Source organism: Urocitellus parryii, chromosome 8, assembly GCF_045843805.1.
Source record: "Urocitellus parryii isolate mUroPar1 chromosome 8, mUroPar1.hap1, whole genome shotgun sequence".
Taxonomy (NCBI): domain Eukaryota; kingdom Metazoa; phylum Chordata; class Mammalia; order Rodentia; family Sciuridae; genus Urocitellus; species Urocitellus parryii.
The window spans coordinates 45,262,199-45,282,654 of record NC_135538.1 but is presented as its reverse complement, the minus strand read 5'-3'; the positions used below and the strand labels follow the sequence as shown (position 1 = coordinate 45,282,654).

The 20,456-nt window shown below is 33.2% G+C and overlaps 1 protein-coding gene across 2 annotated transcripts in view; it reads right to left on the bottom strand.

The window, feature by feature from the left end:
- Gopc (golgi associated PDZ and coiled-coil motif containing) overlaps positions 1-20,456 on the bottom strand; it is a 42,015-nt gene that overhangs the window by 19,701 nt on the left and 1,858 nt on the right. The window contains exons 2-3 of one of the 2 annotated variants that reach the window (XM_026394068.2): positions 3,266-3,430; positions 1,751-1,774 (exon numbers count right to left, since the gene is read on the bottom strand). In XM_026394068.2, coding sequence (XP_026249853.1) covers positions 1,751-1,774; positions 3,266-3,430 — 189 coding nt within the window. The remainder of the gene's footprint in view (positions 1-1,750; positions 1,775-3,265; positions 3,431-20,456) is intronic. The other variant, XM_026394069.2, reaches the window with a different exon arrangement.

Sequence of the window (20,456 nt, the reverse complement as noted above, 5' to 3'; positions counted from 1 at the left end):
ACAAAACTGCTTTTACTGACTTCTGATTTACAGAATCCACAAATGCTACAAAAAGGTGATACATGCTCATCAGATGTGTAAGACATTGTTTACTAATACCACCACATTCTTTTATGAAAACTTCAAAAAAATCTGTCTTAGTATCAGGAAAAAACTTTCTTTTGAGGAAATGGCAAATGATATTGTTTCTATTGTATGGGCATAGACTACATAATTATTTCCATTTTTATTCTCAATACTGAGATGCTAAAAACAAATTTAAGCAAATTTTTAGCAATTCCTGGAATGTATTTTGGTACTGTTTCAATTGTCTGTTTTGGTCTACTGTTTTGACTAACATAAAAAATATGATATATTAAAATTCAAGGAACATGCACATCATAATATTAAAAAAATACATTTTCCTAAAAATGTGTATGTTTTAAGCAAATACACATATACATACACACACATAGAAGCTAAAATTAATGAAAACTACAAAATGCTGAATGCATTTATCATTTTGTTTCAAAATATTTGTTATATATACGATATAAGGAAGATTAGCAAACTTTTTTAACTTCTGTAAAAAAAAATATATATATATATATATATATCCTTTAGAACACAACTCTAGATATTTTTTGTTGGTTTGTTTTGCACTACTGGGGACTGTCCACATTATTTTTAAAGATTATGAAAAATAATAATCTAAAATTCTCTTTTGTAATAAATTTGGAATTATTAACATCACAATTTATTTCAGAACTTATTTCCTAAAAGGGGAGGTATCTTTCCCCCCCCCACCACATAAAGACAGTTTGAATAACATGAACAAAAATTGTTTTATGACATTTATTAAAGTTGGTGCCCTTTCAGGAAAAAATATTCGTAAAATATCAAGATTTCTTTGGTGTACAGTGACTTTCAATTACTTTAATGAGCTATTTATACTATATTAATGAAATCTGAGAAACATTAACTACCACTTTGCATTAATGATTCAAACCCCTAAGGAATCTGACAAACTCAGAGCTGAAATTAATAGATAAAAGAATAAGATTAAGTTAACTGAAAGTAATTACTTTCAGAATTCAAGATAATTTTGCTGGTTTTTAATTTAATCTGCTTGTTAGTAGGTAATAAACAAGAGATTTTTTTTTTAAATTTAGTTATCCAAAGAATAAATTTTCAAAAGATGTAAAGTCATAAGATAAACTAAAACCTCATTAGGTTGATACAAAAATTTTATACTTTGTTATTTCCAAATTAATTTCTGGTAAAAGATTTTCAAAATCTAATTGTTTAAAAAGCCACACAATTTTTCTCAAGACTGCTGAAAAAATGTAACACATGCAGTGGATAACCAAGAAATCAACATGCATCATCTTTTTCTGGGAATAAATTCAAATAGAAACTTAACAGGGCTAAATACTAGGCTTCTCAAAATATTTTTAATACCCTTGTGTGGGGAAACCAATTACTCTTTTAAGTAGAGTTCTGAACAAGCCACAGGCTATGCAGGTTGTCAAACACTGATGGGCTCTGCAAATAATGACTATAAATCACAAACAAAAGAAAAAGTTTAACAACATGCAGTGAGAAAAGTACAACTGGCCATCCATTGAACTTTTCAGGTATTTGAAATTTAAAAATTGCTACTGTTAACATAGTTTTCAAATACAAAGAGTGACAACATGTACTATGCAAATAAAACAAAAGAAACACTTCAGCATGACATATTAAAGCAAAACAGAAACAACATACTTACCAGCTCCTCCATAGAGGGGACAGACTTAAGATACAAGAAAAAAGTTTTAGAATTAGAAAACCATCAAACAAATGAATTTACCTAGTGGTATAATCATTATAAAGAAAATCTCTATATGCTGAATATCATTTGGGTAAAGTTCATAAGAAAAAATATATTTGCAAATCTATAAACAATAATAACCATACAGTACTAAATTAAAATTTTTTGTTTTATTAAACACATAAAACACAATTGGTTCAGTGTTCTTTCCTCTATAGTACCATATTTCAAATCTAATATTAAAATTTCAGTTAAATTCTTTCCTAGTGAAATATGTAGATTATTTTTCAATGTTATTATCAAATAACTCAAAGAAGCAGTTATGATCTGACCTTTATTCAGTTAGATAAACCACTACTAACTTAAATTCACAGAATTTCATAATTTAAGGACTTTAGAATATATTCATTTAAATAAATTCTAACATATCAGTACAAGAAACCAATTAAAATAGCTGGAAACAATTAAAACTTCAAAACACATTACTTTCATCATATCAAGCATCACTACATGTTCTGTCTCTCCAAAGTTATGTATGTCTATTTATCACTATGTCTCCACAGAGTTAATGTCTGGTACATAGCATACACACAGTACATGAGGTTAAATTAAAATGAGATTTCAAATTTTTTCCCATTAATTAAGAGACAAATTGAATTAGAGTAAATTCATACAATGAAGTAACATGCAGACATTGCAAAGAGTTCAATAGCAGGAAAAGATGCTTATAATAAACTAAAAGCAAAAGAATGACAAATTCCTGCAAAGACAATGTGCTATGGCATCCAATTCCACTTTCCCCTTCCTTATTAATAGAACTCCAACAGCACTGAAAGTGGCCTTGAAACCAACTAAGAAACTGGCATGCAGCTAGGGATAGCCAGGGAGATGACGGCTGAAATTACTACGGAGAATTTGATGAAAAATTCTTGAAAGAGATTAACACAGGTGAAAAGCATCTTTTTGTCCTTTCCTTAAGATTCTTCCTTCTTTCTGCCTGGAGTGCAGACAGAAGAAATCCTGAGTATGGAAACAATGAGCTAAAACTGGCATAGCACTACAAAAGAGGGAAACTGGGTCCTTGTATCGATAGAGTTGCCCTAACAACTCAGAGTTCTTTTGAGAGAAAAATAACTACTATTTAAGAATAATCCCAATGTCAGTGGGGTTTTAATTATATGCTGCAGAACTTAATCCTGATATAGTAAAAAATTGTTTCTATATAATAATCACAAATTCTTTTAAACATTTTTAAATAGGAAAAAATTCTATTCTAGCTATCAGATGGTTATTGATATTATCATTAATTATCTCTTGATGGTGAGATTGTAGACAAAAAAGATGATTACAATCTGTATTTCCTGTATCCTAAATTTTCCACAACAAGCACATTTGATGTTTTATAATTGAAATGCCTAATTAAAAATTATCCTCTATACCTTCTGAAATACATGTCACTCTTTAAATACTTACCAGCTTTGCTTTAATGGTACCAGAATCAACACTTTGACCAGTTTTAGCATGAAGCTGAAGCTGAACAGAGTGCAACTGTAAAAGCTGATCATGCACTTCTTTCTCCAATACAACTTTCTCTGCTTGGGTCTCTGTCAATTCAGATCTTAGATCCACCAATTGTGCCTTATAAAACAATAAAAAAAAATTAAGGATGCTTAAATTTTCTTTACTTATTTTATATTTATTCTTATATCATTATTCAAGAATGACAAAGACTCTTTAACATGAATACATGAATACCAGAAGACTATTAACTGACCAAGATACCCATCTAAACTGACATGAAATCAACAGTACACATGAGATACTTGAGTGGAAAGAAAGTCCTGCTATAAATAATATCTTCTAATAATCCAGAATGCCACTTCCATTTTAAATAGCTCATATTAAAATGCCTTTTCATTATTTCACCTTCACCTTTAAAGCTAATAAAAACATACAAGTACAGGACAGTTCATCAAAGAACACAGAATTTCTAAAGATCAGAATTAACTCTTAAGTTTTCAGTTATAGTATAACAAAACAATTCAACCTACCCATTCAATTAAAAATGTTTTAAATTTTTGCACAACTCATAATATATTGTTTTACCACTATACAGAAGATGTGCCCTTTGTGTTTATTCTTCCCAACCAGTCAGCAGATCAAAGATCAACACAACATCTTTGTTTTCTATTCAACTCAATATAATTTTACTAAGAATCAAAGGACTAAGAACTATCCTGGCATAATAAGGAAAAAAACTGTAGATAGCACTTTAAAAATTATAGATGACCAGATGTAGTGGCACATGCCTGCAATCCCAATGACTCGGGAGGCTGAGGAGAGAGGATAGCAAATTCAAGACCAATCTCAGCAACTTAAGTGAGGCCCTAAGCAATACAATGAGACGGTGTCCAAAAAAAAAAAAAGGTGCTGGAGGTATAAGTCAGTGGTTAAGTGCCCCAGAGTTCATTCCTCAATACCAAAAAAAAAAAAAAAAGTCAGTCAGTCTGTCTATCTATCTATCTATCTATCTATGTGTGTGTGTGTATACACACATGAGAGAGGGGGGGGAGGGGGGGGAGAGAGAGAGAAAAAGAGAGAGAGAAAGAAAGAGGGAGAGAAAGGATATTTATGCCCTTGAGAAGCTTTCACATTAACTAGGGTGAAAAATATGCACATAACCAACTAAACAAAATTATATAGAGAAAATAGGACCAGTCTCCAGGAATGCAAAGTAAAGGAAAGTTTTAAAAGGCAATAAGGAAAAATTTATACTTCAGAGTAAGTTAGAAAATTTAAGGAAAACAAAAACATGGACAAAATATAAGCAGTGACAAAATCTAGAGATGGGAATAAGACTAGCAAAGGCAAAAAGGCAGAGAGACACTAGAAGCATCTTAGGTAAATACTCTGACTCAAGGACCAGAGGACTGGAATATCTCTCTATATACCAATGGCAAGAAAAACTTTCTAGAATATAAAAGATATTCAGTGAAGATTAAGTTGAAATGATTCCTAATACTAACCTTGTGGCTCTGAATATTGTCTCCATTCAAGTTTCCTCAATTTTAAAGTAGGAATAATTTCTGTGGTTTTGACTATTTTCATAAATTTATTAATATTTGATACAAAAGAACTTATTAGAATATGAAAATGATATTTTCCAGGGGATAAGACCATCCAGAGGGACTGAATACTGACATACTATATAGGACTAGATAGGAAAGGTGAGGCTGGATATAATGAATGGCTTTGGATGATAAACTATTTAGTCTGATAGGGCACCATTAATGAGTCAATGATATTTTTGTTTTTATATCTAATAATGCCTTCATTGAAATACAATTCAAGACCATAAAATCCATTCTTTTTTTGGGTGGCATGGGGAGTTACTGGGTGGTTTTTAGTATACTCATACACTAGTGCAAACATTGTCTCTATATCATTTTGAAACATTATTCTCACTGACATTTTAGCAACATGCTATTTTCAGGTAAGGGAGCAAAGACAAGGAAACAGTAGCAACACCCTATTACAGCTTTCTAAACAGTAGGTTATCAAGGTAATTTTGTAAGCAGAAATAAAATTTTGCAATGCTAAAAAAATTGTTACCAACACTTGCATTGTCTAGTACAGTGAATTCCAGTGGAAAACTGGGTTTAATAATAACTAATATATTTCAAATTTAGAGAAGAGTAAAAGCCATTGATAGAAACAGATTAGATAGAATGGTAGCTTACTTGGACATAAGGGAGGAAGAAAGATATTATTTGAAATTTTAGACATGCTGCTCTCTGTATAAACCATGATATAAATAATAAACAGGAACTATTCCACCAGAATGCTAGAAATAAACAAGTAAAAAGCTGAGGCTTGGATCGGGACCAGAAATAGAGATGTGGATTAATACTCTAAGAGTTACAGGGAGAAGAGAATATCAAGGACTGAGGAAATAATCAATCAAGGATGACCTGAGAGATAGAAGTAAAAAGGTGGCATACAAAAAACTGAATCATAACTTGGCATAACAGAAATACTGTGATACTTCCTGTTTTGTTTTGTTTTCCTTTTTTAAACTTCCTAGAAATCACTTCGTATCAGGAGAGTTTTCTCATTTCATTTTTGTAACGTTTTTATTCATGTATAAACTTACATAAGTACACAAAGAATTAAAGCAACTAAACATACTAATTTAACTACCACCCAGATATTTTTAAACAATAAGGGTGCCAGGCACAGTGAAACAGGCCTGGAATCCCAGTGACTGGCAAGGCTAAGGCAGGAGGAGAGCCAGTTCAAGGCCAGCCCAGGCAACTTAGCAAGACTGTTTCTAAAAAAAAAAAAAAAAAATTAAAAAGGGGCTGGGAATATAGCTTAGTGGTAGATCCGTCCTAGGTTCAATCCCCAGCACCAGGGGAAAAAAAAAAATTAGGGCAATATAGAACCCCAGGCCCCTTCTTGTAAACTCCTCTCAATCACTACCTCCACCTCATCCACAAAGGTAACTATCAGAGTAATACCCTGACTTCCAACATTACTGATAGTTTTTCTGTTTTTAAATGCTATCTAAATGAAATTATATAGTGTACATTCATTACGTTTGGCTTTTTGCTTCAAGAGTATGTTTATGAGATTCATTTATGCTGTACTTCATTCATTTTCATTTTTATATGGTATGCAAATAAGTATACCACAACTAACAAATTTTATTTTACCCTTGATGGACATTTGTGCTATTTCCAGGTTTTTACTATTAAAATGATATTGTTATAACCTGTGTTTCAATAAATATTTAGCATACTTCTCTTGACTGTGTATCTTGGAGGGAAATTTCTGAGTTGCAGAATATGTATGTTGTCTCAGAGGACTGGTTACAGGACACCTCCTTCACATATCAAAATCCACATATGTTCATGTCCCTTATGTAAATGACCTAGCATTTAACTTCCACACACCCTCCTATATACTTTAAATCATCTTTAGATTACTTATAGTACCTAATATAATATAAATGTTATGGAAATAGTTGTTATACTGTATTGTTCAGAAAATAATGACAAGAAAAAAGTCCATACAAAAAGTCCAGACATATTTTTTCAAGTATTTCTGATCCATTATTGGTTGAATCCACAGATTCAGAACCCATGTACATACAGAGGAGAAACTATATATATATTAACCCTCAGTAGAAAAGGTTGAACAGTTTTTAAAGTGATGGTGTAACTGACATACCCACAGAGTTGTACAACAACTCTGACAGCTTCACATCCTTGCCTTCACTTGACAATGCCAATCTTTTTAATGTTAGCCAGTCTAGCAGGAATGTACTGGCATTTTACTGTTGTTTTAATTAATCCTTCCTGATTGCTCATAAGATAGATCACCTTTTCATTTATTTATTGACTATTTATTTTCTTTGTTAAGTATTTGTAAGAGCCCCCCCACACACACACACACACACACATACACATGCACGTGAGTTACAAATATCTTCTTTTCACTTTATTCCAGTTGTCTTTTAAGGAACAAATCGCTTGAATTTTTTTTAACTGGGGATTGAACCCAGAGGTGTTTTACCACTAAGCTACATCCCCAGGGAAGGAGGTATTAAAATTCAAAGTCCAATTTTCTTCTTTTGAAATAAGTGTTTCAAGTTTACTCTTCACTGAGTAATATTTAAGTCAAATATTATTTAGATAATAAAACTAAGGCCCATCAAACCTGTTTGCTTTCTAGGATTACCCAGTTGGTCAGTGGCAAAAGAGCACCTGAATCCCATTCTTCTGATCCCCAGGACAGAAGTGAAAGTATTATCAAGCAGCCAAAGGAAAAATTCATTTCTATAGCTACAGTAAACATGATTAACTTAAAATACTCACACTACCACAAAGCAAGCATCTACCATATGGCAGGGATACACACTCTCCACATTATCTCTCTTATCATACTCCTCTCAATACTTTTTTAACAGTTAAGGAAACTGGAAGTCATGATTTAAACAACTTACCTGAGATCACACAAATAGTAAATAATAGACCATAGTTGCAGCATTAAAAAAAAAAATGCCTAGACATCTTTCACCTCATTGTATTACCTAGACTATACTTTAATGAAGAGTGAAAGTTAAAGAGAAACAGCCAATTTCAACTTCCAGCCTTACTTAAAATTTTGAGTGATGCCCCAATAAATGTTTTAAAGGAAAAAAATTAGAAATTATATTACATACAGATTTTATTTGGTAGACAATCTTTTCAATTTCTTATATTTGATCAAAAGGTTAATTTACAGAAAAAATAAAACAAAACTGCCCTTCAAGACAGTCTACCTAGAACTCATCAAAGAGGAAATAATCTCATCCTAGGAGAAGTTTCAAGGCCTTAAAATCCTGGTCTTCATTTCCCCCAAGACACTAAATCAACCACAGGTAAGATTTTCTAAGGTAGTGATTTCTCAAAACATGGTCCGGGATTATCAGTATAAATTGGAATTGAATCAGGGATAGATAAAAATTCAAGGCCAATGTCACGAAGCTCTGCCCTTGTGATTTCTTCTCATAGTCTCATAATTCCAGGTCTTACATTAAGTCTTTGAATCATTCTGAGTTGATTTTTTGAGTGTTCTGTGGTTGGTTCCATACAAATTTTAGGATTGTTTTCTCTACTTTTGTGAAGAATGTCATTAGCATTTTGACAGGGATTACTCTCAACCTGTAGACTGCTTTGAGTAACAAGAATAACAATATTATATTTTCTAATGCATAAATATCAATTTCTTTTCATTTTGTTGTGTCCTCTTCAATTTCTTCAATTATCAATGTTTTATGACCTCAAAAGCATAGGCAGAAAAGCAAATAAAGACAGGAACATCAAATTAAAAAGCTTCAGCACACAAAGGAAACAACAAAGCAGAGATAAACCACACAATAGAAAACTATCTTTACAAACTAGACATCTGATAGGAGGTTAACATCCAAAATACATAAAGAACTCAAAAAACTCAAAACAAAAGAACCAAACATTTCAATTAAAAGTGGACAAAAGAACTGAAAAGACATTTCTCAAAGGATATACAAATGGCCAATAGATACATGAAAAAGTGCTCAGTACAATAACCATTAGGGAAACAGTACAAATCAAAACTACAACAAAATATGTCACTCCAATTATAATGACTATTAAAAAAAAGATAAGCATTGGCAAGGATATGGAGAGAAAATAATCCAAATTAGCATAGCCATTATAGAAAACAGTATGGCATTTCCATTTAAAAAACTACAAATTGGGGCTGGGGATGTGGCTCAAGAGGTAGTGCGCTCCCTGGCATGCGTGCGGCCCGGGTTCGATCCTCAGCACCACATACAAACAAAGATGTTGTGTCCGCGGAGAACTAAAAAAATAAATACTAAAAAAAAAAAAAAAAAAAAAAATTCTCTCAAAAAAAAACACTACAAATTGAATTACTGTAAGACTTAGCAATCCTACAACTGTATATACACCCAAAGGAAATGAAATCAATACATCGAAAAAATACCTGTACTCCTATGTTTAGTGCAGCACTACTCACATTAGCCAAGATATGGAAGCAACTTCATAGGTGTCCATTGATGGATGAATGGATAAAGAAAATATAATGAATGTATATACAATAAAATACTGTTCAACCATTAAAAAAAATGATGTTATTTGTGGCAACATGGATGAACCAGGGGAACATTTTATCAAATGAAATAAACCAGGAATAAAAAGACAAATGCTGCATGATCTCACTCATATGTGGTATCTAAATAAAACCATTTTCATTGAAGTAGAGAGCACAATAATGGTTACTAGGGTGGGGACGGGGTAAGGTAGATGAGGAGAGATTAATCAATGGGTACAATTACAATTATGAATAAATTCTGGTGTTCTATTGCATAGTAGAGGGACTAGAATTAACAATAATGTATATTTCACAATAGCTAGAAGAGTGGATTTCCAATGTTCTCATTATAAAGAGAACATTGTCTCATTGTTTAGGGCAATGAATATGCTAATTATCCCAATTTGATCATTACACAATGTATACATGTACTGAAACATCCATGCTATATGTAAAATTATTACATGTTCATGAATTTAAAAATTCAAGGTATACTGCACAAAGTAGAAATGAATTACCAGGAATGGAAAAGAAAGAGAAGCATTTTACCTAAGTAGCATTTCAGGACTGTCATCACTATTCATTAGTATTTAGAAGTCATTAGTATTCTATTTCTCATCACATACTCTCTTCAAAGCATCCAAACTTTTCTATGAAGATAATTCCTTCCTAATATAATTCTTAACTTCTAGATTCTAATATGTAGCACCAAAATCAAAATAATTGTTTCATTCAGAATTAGCTATTATTCCACTTTATCTAGACCTAAATCCTCTGCCTATATAATCTTCAAAAATACATAACAGCTGCACTTTTTTCTTTCCAAATATAAACTAGATTTTATTTCTAAATCATTGTATAGATAAAAATACTAATTATTTTTACTTTAAGCATCCCCTTAAAAACCTCCTGGTTTGGGGGAGAATCAAATTAGAACCAGAAATTAACAAAGATAAAGTTGCACAGCAGGGAAATTGGATCCAGCACATTCCCTAATTTTAATATATAAACTTTTGATAAGATTTTAGAAGGTCCAAGATAAAAAGGTTTTAAAAATATGATAAAACATCCTAATTTTGCACATGTAGGAACTGAGGACAAAGAGCTTATTATGTGAATTGCCCCAAATTACAAACTACGTTGGATTAAAACTCATCTTGTGACATCTTTTGTAGTTCCAGCAATAAGAAGAGAACTGATGAAGCAGTCCATGAGCTCCAAATGAGATCACGTTCCCAAATCTTAGAACTATACTAAGCAAGGGGCTGAGGATACAGCTCAGTGGGTAGAGTGCTTGCCTTGCATGCACAAGGCCCTGGGTTCGATCCCCAGCACCAAAAACCAAAACAAATAAATTAATATGTAAGCAAAAAATTCTGAAACCTTTCCCATCATATACACCATACCTCGAATGCACACTGACCAAGCACTGGGATACATATTCTTGTCACATGAACCCACACAGACACACATGCAGGCATGCAAACAGACACAAACATGCCTGCACATAAAAGGACACATTTTCCTAATCTGTTCAGAATTTTAAAAAATGTTGACTCCAAATAGCAGTGTAACTATTAAACTATGGCAAAGAAAGATGCTGATAAAAAATATACATATACGTGTGTGTGTACACACACACACACACACACACACACACACATATATAGACACAAAATCTCACATCTACCTATAATTACTTCTACACCTTTTGTCTTAAAGAATGTATATAAATGTGATTACCAGAAAAGAAACTTATGCTTTTAAAAGTGCTGTTTACATTTGAAAATACAATTTAAGATGAAAAGTATGAGTATTTAAATCTCTAGCAATTGTGCTCTTTAATCCAGCATCTAAAATTTATCATGTACGCACATACTTTTCAAAATGCTTTACAGCCCAGATAGTCAATACAACAAACGTAAAAAATAAAAATCAGAGATTGCAACACATCACTATAAAAATACCTCTTACAACTTATTGATTACTAAATTTAATAGTGACCTTCCAACTAATAAGAGATCTTTACAGATTACCTATTTCTCCTCTCATTGAAGGAAGCAAGGCCATTTTATCTGGCAAGGCTGTCCTTTTTCCTAGAACTAAACTTTTAAAAGAATATATCATAAGATTCTTATATAAAGGATCCCAAACTATCTGACAGCTAGTGGAAGTTGAACTATTCTTCACAAGATCTTTTATTCTGTGACAAAAGTCAAGGGAAGAATGTAACTAATGAGAAAATTTCCATCCATTCTTTTTTTCCTCTATCCATTCAAAATATTTAATTTAATGCATTCATTTTAAAAAATAATTTTCCTCTATTTTTTTCTCCCTGTGTCTGCGGTGCTGTGTTGTTCCTACTATTCAAAAATTACAGAAAGCCAATGAGTACTATTCTAAAATACAAGACTAACACTACAAATTCAAAAGTCAGATTTGAAAATCTCTGCCACCTCCCAAGTTAGAAAATAATACCCTCCTTATTCCAAGTCTGAATAGGCTTCTGAAATAGTCTGTTCATTAGCTTATGAAAGTTCTGAGAAAATTTTACCTAGGCACTTTACTTTTTTTCCTATCCAATCATAATGAACACTAATTTCATCTGTCATTCTTTCTCCCTAAACTGTTCTGCAGTCTATACAAGCAAACATTTTTATTTTCAGTCTTCCACATCATCACAATTATACTCATTCAACCAGTATTTACTATACTACAGCCATATACCAAACACTGGGTTGGGTTCTGAGGAAACATAGGTGAAGAAAGTAAATGTGGATCTTGCCCTTATAGAGGTTTGGTACATAGGGCAGCCCACTAAGAAAATGAATTGTGTAACAATATAATATTAGCTAATGCCACACTTTTTTTTTCCCTTTTTTGGTACCAGAAATTTAACCCAGGGGTACTTAACAACTGAGCCGCATCCCCAGTGCTTTTTATTTTTATTTTTTTTAAGACAGGGTCTCCTTAAAGTGCTTAGGGTCTCACTGAGATAGGCCTTGAATTTGCAATGCTCCTGCCTCAGCCTTCAGAGTCTCTGGAGTCACTGGCATGGCCACAATGGCCGGCTGGCATTATTTTAAATACTCATATTTTAATTATCTTAAGCCTCACATTAATCCTGATGTGCATATTTTGTCCAGGGAAGGAAACTGAAGCACAGATATTAGGTAATCTGCCCAAGGTCATTACAGTGCTGGTTAAATAATAAATTATAAGCTTTATGAAAGAAACTAAAAGAAAAGAATTAGCGAGACAGGGATGCATGGTTATTCCTCTGGGAAGAGTTTCAATCATTATCAGAACACCAGTGGAAAGAACACATTTGGGAAATTCTGTAGGACTCTTCCAGTGGATCTGTGAAGTCAAAACTACTTTTGTAATAATAAAACATATTTGACTTTTTCACTGTTTATACTGAGGCACAAAAGCAATGATGAGTAAAAGGCTGGCAGGTGAGTGCAAATTAAATCAGGAGCTTCAAACTCTACCAGTCACTGCTATGCAACTACATTTGAGAAGTTCACTTAATGACATCCTTCATGAAGTAGTAGAAATTATTAATTTTTAAAAATCACAATCCTTTTGAGAGCATGTTTTTTTAACCTTCTAAGTGATGAAATGTAAAGTATTCATATAACATTCCTATTATATACAAGCTATGTTCTCTCAAAAAAAAGTACCTAGACAATTGCCTGAGTTGCAAATTAAACATTTTTTTCTTAATAAAGGAATAGGACTTTCACTTGAATGAAGGACAAACAACAGTTATTCAGATTAAAATATTTGCAAGACACATTCTTAGGAATGAATAAAGCAAACTTGTTACTTAAAAAAAAAAGAAAGAAAAAAGAAGAAAGGAAGGAAGGGAAAGAAAGTCAAGTGTATGTGTTACCAAAGATAAACATTGAACTTTCAAGTGAAAATTAAAATTTTGGAAAACCATAATCCATTGTCAGAGTTGGAAAATTTCCCAACACTTAAAAGATTTTCCTGATGAGACTGAAGATATTAACAAATGTGATTTTTTTAAATATTGTATGAGATGTGCCAACGTTTGGAAGACCTGCAAAACTCAGTAAACCACTTCAAAATGATCCATGTGTGATGTTATAAAATCATGCCTGGGTAAAAAGATCCACTCAAATTCTCAGTCAATTAAACAATATATGAAAAATTCATTTATATTGTTTCAGACACCACATTTAAGGAACCACCTCTTGTACACTTTTACTATCAAAAAAGAACATCAACAATTATCTGAAAAGGCTATGAAAACATCCCTTTCTCCTTCAAATACCAATCTCTCAAAGATCACATATTCTTCCTATAGTTTAAATAAAACAACATAGCACAACAGATTGAATATAAAAAAAAGATGTGAAAATATAACAGTCTTCTATTAAACCAGACGTTTAAAGTATTTGAAAGAATATAAACTGACATAACTTTCTTCACTAATTTAGTTTGGTTTTAGAAAATAGTTATTTTAAATTTAAAATGATATTAAAATGCAATGGGCTTGGCCTGGCATCATGGTGCATGCCTGTAATTCCTGTGACTCTGAAGGCTAAGGCAGAGGATCTCAAGTTCAAAAGCCAGTCTCAACAACTTAATGAAGCCCTAAGCAACCTAGGGAAGCCCTAAGCAATCTAGTGAGAACTTGTCTCAAAATAAAAAATAAAAAACAGGTTGGGAATATGGCTCAGCAGTTAAGCGCCCCTGGATTCAATCCCTGATACCAAAGTAAAAAAGAAAAAAAAAAGTAATGGGCTTATTATTGCTATTTTTAAATTATGTAATAAATATTTAAAGTTTCTCAGTTCTAATTTCTAACACAGCAATTACCAGTACATGTATCCCAAATTTTAAAAATGAGGTCCTCAAAATTTTATCATAAGCAGTCCTGAAATCAAAAACTTTGCCTATCTTATCTCAAAGATTCTGCAAGGAGACCTGTGTGGCTGGGTAATGTAGGTTAAAAGGAAAGAATGGTAAGATATGTCGCTGGAGGAATATTCAGAGATCAGACTGTGCAGAGCTTGCCAGTCATAATAAGCAATCTGCACATTATTCAAAATGAAGTTTCTGTTTTAATGTCAAAGAACTCATTTGCTCCACAATCAAACTTAGAAGTAGGATGATAAGGAGATCAACCTACACGATATTTTAGGAATGTCACAAGAACATTAAACCCATACTCAATACCCTTATGACATTTTTAATCACATTTTCATTTTTTTAAATAGAAAACTGTGAAAAATTAATTCACACATCATAGTTTCGTAAATTAAATATCAGGGGAATAAATGATTCAGCCATTAGATAGTATGGTGGGCATTGTGATAGCACAGATATAGATAGAAGCAACAAAACAGAAACCATCCCAGCTCTCATGGAGTTTATATTACAAAAGGACTGCTCGTAATCTTTGAAGATATACTACAGAACACTAGCGTGGTTTTGACTAATTTATTCATATAAATAAACATTTACTGAGTGCACAATATTCAATAGAATTTAAGAACAAATAAGAAATAAGAATTCTCCCCTGAAGAAGTTCAATATTAGAAAAAAAATACATTTCTAATTATGATGCAAAGTGTGGCAAACACTATCATAGAGGAGTCTTTACGCATCAGTTCAAAATGAGGCAAATGGAGGCAGTTAGAAAGATGACATTGAAAGAAGGTCTACTTATACATGGAGTGGTAAAGAAAAAAAGGTCTGGGATATGAAAACCTCTGTCAGGTAAATACAAGGACGTAAATAGGTCAGAAAAGTTGATGTTTAATGTGAGTTGAGTTCCTAATTTTAAATTTTAAAAAGGGCCAAAGATCAATTCTGTAAGCTACTATAAACCAACTTATCATCCATACTCAAAGGAACGTACTTAATACTCCATGTAGTTTTGAAGCACTGCAGAGAAAAAAAAACCAAATGGATTCACAAAGAGATAATGCTACCCATTAAGTCAACTTTCACAAAGCATTTGACTGTTCAGATTATTTTACCTAAGACATGGTCCTCACCCTCAAAAAGCTTACATTCCGGAGGCAGAGAGATATGGCAACCACTAATTACAGTACAAGATAATAAATCTAATAGTACAAGTGAGTTCAAAAGGTGTCAGGACAGATTCTGCGTATAGAGAGCAGAGAAGAGGTGGGATGAGGAAAGCCTTCCAGAGATGGTGATGTGTAAACAGAGTCTTAAGAGATGAGTGGGCGTCTAATACTGTGGACAGTGGGAGAGAAAAGGCATTATACGTGAAAGTCGATACAAAAACAGAGGTGCCATGAACAAGGAAGGCCTATTTAGAAAACTACAAATTGACTATTTCACTGAAACAAAAGCAGCTAAGAATGAGTGACAAGTGATAAAGACAGACAAATGAATACTGATCACCATGTTAAAACAATTTGAATTTTAGGCAATAGATGGAGGTATAGAAAGAAGAGTGACAGATTTGTCCTTTTGACATGATCCACTAAAATGAATCATTTTAGAATACTCAGTCAACAAAGATATATGGTTTGGAGGGGCTAAATTAATAAACAATTAGGAGACTATGTTAGGAACATGTGAAAGAGGATAAGAATCTTAACTACGCATAATATCCTAAACTTATTACCTTTCCTACCAGACTGGCTCCTTCCCCTGGTTTCCTTACTTCAGTGAATGGAACTATATTGGTTTCCTAGGGCCATCATAACAAATCATTGCAAATTTGGTCTCTTAAAATAACAAGGTTATTTTCTCACAGTTCAGGACACCAGGGGTTTGATATCAAGGTGTTGAAATATCCCATGATTCTCTCCTAGTTTTTGGTGGTTGTTAGTAATCCCAGTGATTCCTTAGTTTGTAGACATATCACTTCAATCTCCTTCCATTTTCATATAACCTTCTTCTCTGTGTGTTCTCTTCTATCTCTTATCAGGACACTCTTTTTAGATTTAGGATCCATTCCAATCCACTATGATCTTATCTCCCCAAATTATATACCTATTTCTAAATAAGGTCACATTCTGAGGTTCTGGGTAGACATGAATTTTGGGGAGACACTTTTCAACCCACTACAGATATCTGACAAGATATTTCCCAAACAGAAACATGATGTCACCCTTAACCATTTCTTTTATCTTTTGTATCTGTATAATGATCAACTTCTGTCCTTTCTACTTCATTAATTTACAATCTATCTCCTTTTCTTCATCCCCATGACCATCTTCATTTCAATAATATTGTTGTCTACATAACAACTCCTACTCCTACTCCACATCCAAAAACAAAAATGGGATCCTAATTAGAATAAGTTATTCTCCATTTATGTATATGTCAAAACTCTATTGTCATGCATATCTAAAAAGAACAAAAAAGAAAAAAGAAGAAAGAAAACCGCCTTTGCTACAACATTAGAGGAACCCAAATATCACTCTCATTACTGTGCCTGCAGGGTAAATATTGCTGGAGAAAGTCACACCACAGGGCAGACTGCATGCAGCATGAATTTAAGATAACTAGTCCCAGGTAACCACTTAATCCTACCTGGCAATCATTCTATCTCTCTGGCCAACTGGCTTTCTCACTCTTCCACAAGTATTCAAACCACTTGTATCATTCTCAAGCCTTTTCTCTCACCCAATTTCAGCAGCTGGCCTATTTCTATTTTATAGAAATAGGAGAAGGAAGGAAGGAAGGAGGGAGGGAGGGAGGGAAGGAGGGAAGAAAAGCTGGGCGGTGGCACATGCATGTAATCCCAGAAGTTTGAGAGGCTGAGGCAGGAGGATGGCACGTTCAAAGTCAGCCTCAGTAACTTAGCAAGGTCCTAAGCAACTCAGTGAGACCTATCTCAAAATATAAATAAATGGATGAATAAACAAGGGGATGGAAATGTGGCTCAGTGGTTAAGCACCCCTGGTTAAGAGAGAGAGAGAGAGAGAGAGAGAGAGAGAAAGTGCCAACCCACAAAAATTCCCCACAACCTCATCATCTCTCCCTTTCCCTCTAATAACTGTCCTTCTTTCAATATAAGACTATTCTTTTTACTTGTACTTTCTATCTCCTCTTCACACAGAATCTTACTAATATTATCCTTTTTTCTATAATATTCAGTTTTTCTCTCAACTTGATGCTTCTTAGAAACATGTTCAAAATTATTTTTCATTTATAATCAAAATGAGATACCCTTCCCTTGAACACCACATTCTCCCTTCTAAGTTTTCTATGCAGACACACTCATTTTCTGCCTACTTTCTATCCACCTTCCTTGTCCCCCACCAGTAATAAATGTGTCTTTATACAGAAATTCATTTCCCAGGCTCTGTAGCCTCAGGACCCTTACTTAATCCCATAAGATGGGAATAACTATACTAAAAACCTGTCTCATGGGACTGTTATGAGAATTAGATGAATCAATACACATAAAAAATTCAGGACCAAATCTGGCCCATAGGCATTGACCAATAAGAGTTAGCAATATCATTATTGCCAATAATATCTCATATCCATCTACCTGGCAATCAGCTGCAAGACTATCATGATGGAGTCACCCTGCATTCTCTCATCCCTCCATTTCAATCCATCTCAAGATGGACTGTTGTTTTTTTACCTCTCAAGTCACTCTGGTTCTGAACACTTTCCTCCCTTGCCACTTCTTACACCACACTGTCACATGGATAATGATAAGAACCTCCTAAATGATTTTCTGCATTTATTTTTATTCTTCCAAACTTTCTCCATACCATAGCCAGAATGACCATCTGGTGACCATCTGGTTATCATCTAGTTTAAAACACTTTCCATTGCTATGAAAGTATCAATGTACTGCATAGCCTGTAAAACCACTTAAGATTTGGTCTGTACTTCCATGTTAAAACTATCTCATCTCTCACTTCTTTTATCTAACACCTATCGAGCCTCTTTCTGATCTTTAAGTGCACTATGCTCTTGTTCATTCTACTGCTTTCCACTTTGTAGCCCCTCTACTCCAATATGGAATGATATTCCTACTTCTCCAAGTCTAATTAATTCCTACTCATCTTTTATGTCTTAGCTTAATAGTAGCTTCCTCAGGGAGCCTTTCTTGACTCTCCAGAATCAGTTCTCATTTACTCCATGTATCTTTCATTACTCTTATGAAAGCTGCAATTTCTCATTTATGGTATTATTTCTCCAACAAATTCCCCCAATAGAATCCAAGCTTCACAACAGCAATGATTATATCTCTTTTTGTTTTCTATTTTATCCCAAGTGCCCAATAAACATGTGGCATGTAACTAGGTTGAATTAATATATACTGGATCAACATTAAACTTCAACTTCAAAGTTGCAAAATAGCCTATTCTAATAATGGACAGATTTAAAAGAGTACAAGGACAAGCATATCACCAGTTCATTATCTGTGTGGCTCTTGACCAAAGTTAAAAGATTCTCTATTGTTTAAAGTTAATCACTTAAAAATGATTCTAATTAAGCAGTTACACAGGGAAAGGAAGAGGCAATAGAAGACTATTGTTTGGCTATTATTTTAAAGGAATGAACAAGCAGAAAATTGTATTTCACAGCAGAGGTGAGTTTTTCTACAGTACTGGTTCAAGCCTTTGTTCTATTCCAACAAACCTTCTATGACTGCTGGTACTACTACTACCACCACCACCCCAATCAGGGCCGATGACTCCAGCTCATCCATCACCAAGTGGCTCACAACAGAAAGAATTCTCAAGCAGGTGGAAAGTTTCAAAGATAGTAAGAATCTGAAATGGCACTCCTCTGGTATTCTCTGCCTTCCCCTTCCCTTTATTGATGTTTCTTCCCCCAAATAATTTATGGCAGGAAACAGTCATATGAAGGTAATTTGTATTTAATTTACAAATGTAACTTAAGGGCCCCTGTGCCCAGCAAAAGTGTTTTTCTAACTACCAAATTAAGTGTAGTGTTACCTAAACACATAAGTCTTGGGTAAGAAGAAGTGGTAATTGAGGAGGACACACAAGACCAATTTAAATGTTATATGTTACCCACACCCTGGAGGAATCTGTTTGGTAATATAAAACTATTTTATTATGACAACAAGGTTTAAAATATTAATCTCTAAAACCACAGAACTTGTGGTTCTACTGCTGCTACTACTACTACTATTACTACTAATACTACCACCACCACCACCCAAATCAGGGCCTATGACTCCAGCTCAGCCATCACCAAGTGGCTCACAACAGAATAAATTCTCAAGCAGGTGGGAAGTTTCAAAGACAGTAATCTGAAATGGCACTACCTATAGTACTGGCCTAAAATATCTTAATATCCATGTAATTGTAACAATAAAACTAATTCAACTGCTTAATAAGAAATTAAGAAAGTAATCTCTTTTAAGATTTCAAGATCTCTGAAAATTAATGTTTATGGAGCAACTCTCAAAATTCTGCAGATAGTATATCCACAGGTCTATTTTGAAACGAATTGCTGACAATGAGCCTTTCCACAGCAATTTATAAGTGATTCCATTAAAATTGTATAAGATGCTATATATGTAGAGGTTAACACCAAAGACAGATGAATCAGCTATAACTGAAAATACACACAAACAAAAAAATAATTAAATCTATATGTCTCCTCACCGTTTTCTAAGATCTACCAGGGCTTTATGCCCATTAAAAAACCATGCTCACATTGTGATATGCTAGCATTTCTTATTTTGAGAAATGCTGCTACCACCTAAGTTAGGACATGGAATCAGAACATGCAATTATAATTTCTGAAAAAATAACATGCCTAATTTATTATAACTCTGAATACTCAACTAAATATTTAAAGATTTTTTAAAAAAGGGATACTACCTCCTACTCATAGAATGAGACTTTCTTCAAAATTAGATTTTATAGCTGACATCAAAAACATGAGTTTATTTCCCTTAATTTACTTAAAAAATAAATTAGACTTTGTTTCTTTTTTAAAAAACTATTTATCCCCAATAGATACTCAAATCTGTAAATGACATGAAAATTCTCATGTGGTTAAAAAA